The following is a 4,857-nucleotide window of genomic DNA, read 5'->3' as shown; positions in this document are numbered from 1 at the left end:
GTAGGGGAGACCGGGGCTAGTTGTCACAAAATATGCATTTGATTTTTTTTTGTTGTTGTTTGTAATTGTACAAACCATTTATTTTTTAAATAACGTAGTTGCGTGTCTAGTACTTATGATAAGAGTTACAAAATTGCAAAATATGAAAAATGTTTGGAGTATTGTAATGTTGTGTAAGTGCATGATATGTGTGACAAGATGCCCCACACCGGGGCAAGTTGTCACAAGCATTGGGGTAAGTTGTCACGTGTTAAAGGATAACTCAAACAGCTACAAATATGAAAATATATTTAAAAACCAAAATACACAATATGTTTACATATCATCATTCGAGTCACAGTTTTGACAGACGTAGAATGGATCTTTATTGGCGCACTTCTCGTGAGCCCATTCCTTGCATTGGACACACTGCAGCCATGGGTCTTTTGAACCACTGTAGGTGCCGCCACACACTAGGCAGAAGGTTTCATCTTCCTCAGAGAATGAATCGGACAAAGGTTTCTTCACCCGTTTCTTTTTGGTGGATACATGGACTTTCCCAACAAAAACCTTTCGTTTTACCACTGATGGTTTAGTTTGGGCTTTTAAGGCTTGTTGTGCTTCAAGTTCATTTTTTATCGGCGTATCAGTTAAAATGGCTGATTTACGTTTTCTTCTTTGTTGTCTTCCAGGTTTTCTCTCTCCGGCTTTTGGAAGTGGACGAATGGTTTCCGGAGTAATCAAATGGTTCGTCTTAGACACAGCAAATGAAGTAGGTTGAATAGACAATGACGACTGAGAAGAAGTTGATGGCGTTGCGTGAGTAGAGGTTAAAAGTGGAGGTGGGGTAGACGGTGTAGGTGGTGATGGGGCAGAAGTTACAGGAATTACTTCAGTAGATTGTATAAATGGCGGTTCAGTAAACAGTGGAGATGATAATGGGCCAGATGTGGATGGTCCAATGTGAGGAACAGCCGTGTTGTCGGTGTTTTCTTTTTGATGTTCTAACAATTTGTCAGGTGCCGTCGTTGGATTTTCGCGGTCGGTAACGTAACTGGGCAGAAACTCTTGGTCCTCAAAAATATCTCTGTTAAACGGATAAACTCCAGTTACTCTGAAGCCTGCTGTAACGTTGTTAGGAACAATTGCTAGTGGAAGAGCAGCTGCTACAATTGCTGGAATATTGTATATGCTAATGGTCTTTCCTGGATTCGTTTTTAACCACGATGCACAACCACTATTTATATATTTTTTTAATGGACCAAAAACGCTCCTGTCAAGCGGTTGCAGCTTATGACTGCAATGGGGTGGAAACGATAGCATTACCACCCCATTATCTTTCGCATAGTTCAAAGCCGGGATGGACAGGTGTGACTCGTGGTTATCTAGCAACAATAAAATTGGGCTTTCCTTCGTACTTTTTACTGTAGTTACTAAATGTTGTACGAACGTCAAGAATTGCTCATTTTTCATCCAACCCGATGGGTTAGCTGTTCCAATGCTTCCCACAGGTGCACCTTGCAGAAAATGATCTTTAAAATGCACGCGAGGGAATACAAATAAAGGAGGAATACTATTTCCGGCAGCAGATACTGCTATGGCCATGGTCACAAGTGTCCCCCTTTCAGCAGAAGTCAACGAACCAATTTGGCGGAATCCCTTCCTAGCTACTATGCGATCAGGACGTTGCACGGTGGTGATTCCCGTTTCGTCCATGTTGTATATGTCACTTGGCCGAAACTGGTAACGATCATATAAGTTGCTCAAATTTTCAAAAAAAGATGCGACATTAGTTTTGTTAAAGCTTGTTGCTCTCGACAAACTTGTAGCCTGCGGGGTTCTTATTGATAGCCTTTGGTGCCTCTTTAAAAACCCAGAAAACCAATCAGACCCTGCCATGAAGGTATTGCACCAGGACGGAGGCAGGTTTTTTTCAGAGCAAGTCCATAGTCATAGGCCAGTTTCCTCACTTCGGTGGCCGTTATATATGTCGGATGCTTTTTTAATATAATTCTCCAATTCTACCTCTTCTTCATCATTAAAAATTTGTCGAGGTTTTTTATACCCCATCCGAATATGAGGCACGCCATTAGCGAGATTATCATTATTGACCTTTTTACAAAATCTTGCCAAAGTTCTATAATTTATATTGTAATCTCTAGCCGCATCCCTTATTGAAATTGGATGGTCCTTATCTTTAACGGCTCTAGCGGCGCTAAGAAGAACGTCATCAGCGGGAGCAGTTCTATTTGTTTTTCTTTGATACTTTCGCACCATCTATAAAAAAGGCGCGTTTTTTTATACATGGGTAAGTACATGCATACCTACCTATAGAAGTAAAGTTAGACAAAATCATAATCTACGAATCTACGAATGGGCGCACTTTAGTATGCATTGATTACCATTCCAACTTTGTACTGTTTACGGGGCATCTTGTCACAGTGACAACATGCCCCGTGGAACGCGTGACAACTTGCCCCAAACGGCCATTTTTAACTGAAGTGATGTAATCTCTGTTACTATTAACCGAAATCATTGTTATGATGGTACTGTTTAATCCACAAGAGCTACACTAAATGACAAATAACTTATATCTTACCTTGCCATTAAAATCCCTATATTAACACACAATATTGAACGTAGCACGAATTTACTTTGCCAAGCTTCAAACACACTTTTAACAATTGATGAAGTATTGAGAATCGGATGGCGGTAAAACTCCGTGATGCGATTCTCAGCTTACTAAGGCACTATCCGGTAGATGTCACAACCGTGCAAGTTTGAGTGTGTTCCTTTAATTAGCGTTGTGACAATGTGCCCCTGTGACAACTAGCCCCGGTCTCCCCTTAATCGGTAAATTTTGTTGCGGATGGTAAATAAATCGAATTGTGTTATAACGTTTATTTTTCTTAGATTTTCTGTGGCATTTGTTGTGGATATCTTCCGCATGACCCATGAATAATTGTCACGTCTTCGATACGATTTTCGCTTAAATCCATAATGGCACATTCGGTGGCAATTTGTTTTCTTAGTACTGTGGCACGGAGATGGGGTTGCTTGGCACCAGATGGCACACTTTATTTTCTATTGTCGCGTCTTCTTAAGCAGGGCTTGTTAAATTTGATTGTCTAAAGAAGTGGGAGTGCATTCTATCGGCCATCGTTATTTTATTCACGCTGTGATTGGTCGATTAATTTCGCGGAATTAATTCACGGACGCTCACTAATTGGATTAATTTCGTGGCTTCAATTGAATTAAATTGGTCCAATTAAATTACATTGCCTGGTTTCTTCGTGGAATTAATTTAATTCACAGTTCCGCGCTTTGCTTAGCGTTTTGATTTGATTATCAGTTTCGCCGATTTAATTAAAATTTATTTATTTATTCTAAATCATCAGATGCATCTACGTAACATTTAGTGTCTGCGTCTGAGGTTTTTTTTGTTGTACAAAAGCGGCCTTTAGCCCAAATGCTTCTGTCATGTACAGCGCAGCGGTTGCGTTGACGACTGCTATTCGGGAGGTTGTGGGTTCGATTTCCGCTGCCGACTACTTTGTCTGGGGTTTTGTTAGAGGGTTTTCCTTAGACGTATGTAGCTTCGCAATCGACGAGGCGTATGCTGGAACAGTACTCTTAACCTCATTCCTTCCTTCCCATCCTTAAATTCCTTTTTTTCTGGCTGAAGAGGGCCAGGAAACCCTGTGCAATCCGCCTCCGGCATCCATCGGGGTGTCGGAGGAATGAAACACGTTGGCCTTTTGGTTTTCACTCTGAACTGCAGATTCTTCTAGATGCTTCCGTAAAGTGTGAAAATTTTGAAGCGATTTCAAAAGTTGCGTTCAAATTTTTTGGCTTACAAAGTTGTTCAGTTACTTTTGACCTGCTCTATTTCATCGGCAGCTGGTAAACGGAGTTTCAGCAAACTGAAATTAATATACAATCATTTGCGTACATCTAGCTCGAAACACCACTCCACAGATATGGCATATATTGTTATAAATCAACTTTATTTAAAATACCCATAGGGAATAAAAATATGATAACGTTGCTAAGATTTTTGCCTAAAGAAACAAGCTGAGAAGAAGACAGTAAAAAGAATGCGACAGTCAGACGAAAACTAACCAAAATAGGAGCAAAGACAAAAAATCATCCGTGGTTTATCACACCTCTCTTTAACCAGAAAAACATTTAGGTAGCTACCTACCTATTTCCCCTTTTAGGGACAGTCATCCGCTTCGCAACGAAATTTTATTGGTGGCATTCGAAGGACATTCCTCGAAAAGTGAATTCCGAATTCCGTCGTTTTGATAGCATTTCTATCAAAAGGCACCTTACAGCAATATTCTTCTTGTTTATTCTGTTTTACGTCAAGGACCAGAAACATACCATAATTATAGTTATGTATATTAAGATTGTTTAATAATGGAAACATTAAATAAGGGGAACTCCTTCTTGGTAATTAATTCCCATAGATCGGCACTAAATCTGTTATTCAGTCCCCCTGTGGATGAAAAAGGAGTTTCCAACATTCGTCCAAAGTCAAAATAGTATAATATTCATTTTGTAAAAAATAGTAATAAAAATTAAGGGTATGATGACTACGGGACCGACAACAAATTCAAAGTACAAAAATAGAAAACATTACAGAAAAAGTGTGTGGAGTTAGTTACTATCCAGCAATTTTTTCTGGTTGTATGGAAAAACAAAGGGCTGGAGTCACGTCACACATGATTTATTCAAAGTCACGTTTACTATATCTACTATTTGTTAAAGGGAAATGAAAGAACAAACTTTCAGAATGGTCTATTTTTATCGAACCAGTGAATACAGAAGAAAAAACGTTGCAGGTTTTTACTTCGTTAAATAATATTCCCTATG

The 4,857-nt window shown here is 39.4% G+C and overlaps 1 protein-coding gene across 1 annotated transcript; it reads right to left on the bottom strand.

Moving 5' to 3' along the window:
- Positions 1-315: 315 nt before the first annotated feature.
- Positions 316-1,695, bottom strand: LOC116182387. Its single transcript, XM_031502921.1, has one exon. It carries the CDS (start codon positions 1,693-1,695, stop codon positions 316-318), a length of 1,380 nt encoding a protein of 459 aa, XP_031358781.1.
- Between the last annotated feature and the right edge of the window lie 3,162 nt (positions 1,696-4,857).

Source organism: Photinus pyralis, unplaced genomic scaffold (genome assembly GCF_008802855.1).
Source record: "Photinus pyralis isolate 1611_PpyrPB1 unplaced genomic scaffold, Ppyr1.3 Ppyr1.4_unclustered_Scaffold5100, whole genome shotgun sequence".
Classification (NCBI taxonomy): domain Eukaryota; kingdom Metazoa; phylum Arthropoda; class Insecta; order Coleoptera; family Lampyridae; genus Photinus; species Photinus pyralis.
The sequence above is the reverse complement of the archived record's forward strand: the minus strand, read 5'-3'. Positions and strand labels throughout refer to the sequence as shown.

Coding starts and splice junctions, on each gene's coding strand:
- LOC116182387 (XM_031502921.1), bottom strand. CDS start 1,695: ATGGACGAAACGGGAATCACCACCGTGCAACGTCCTGATCGCATAGTA.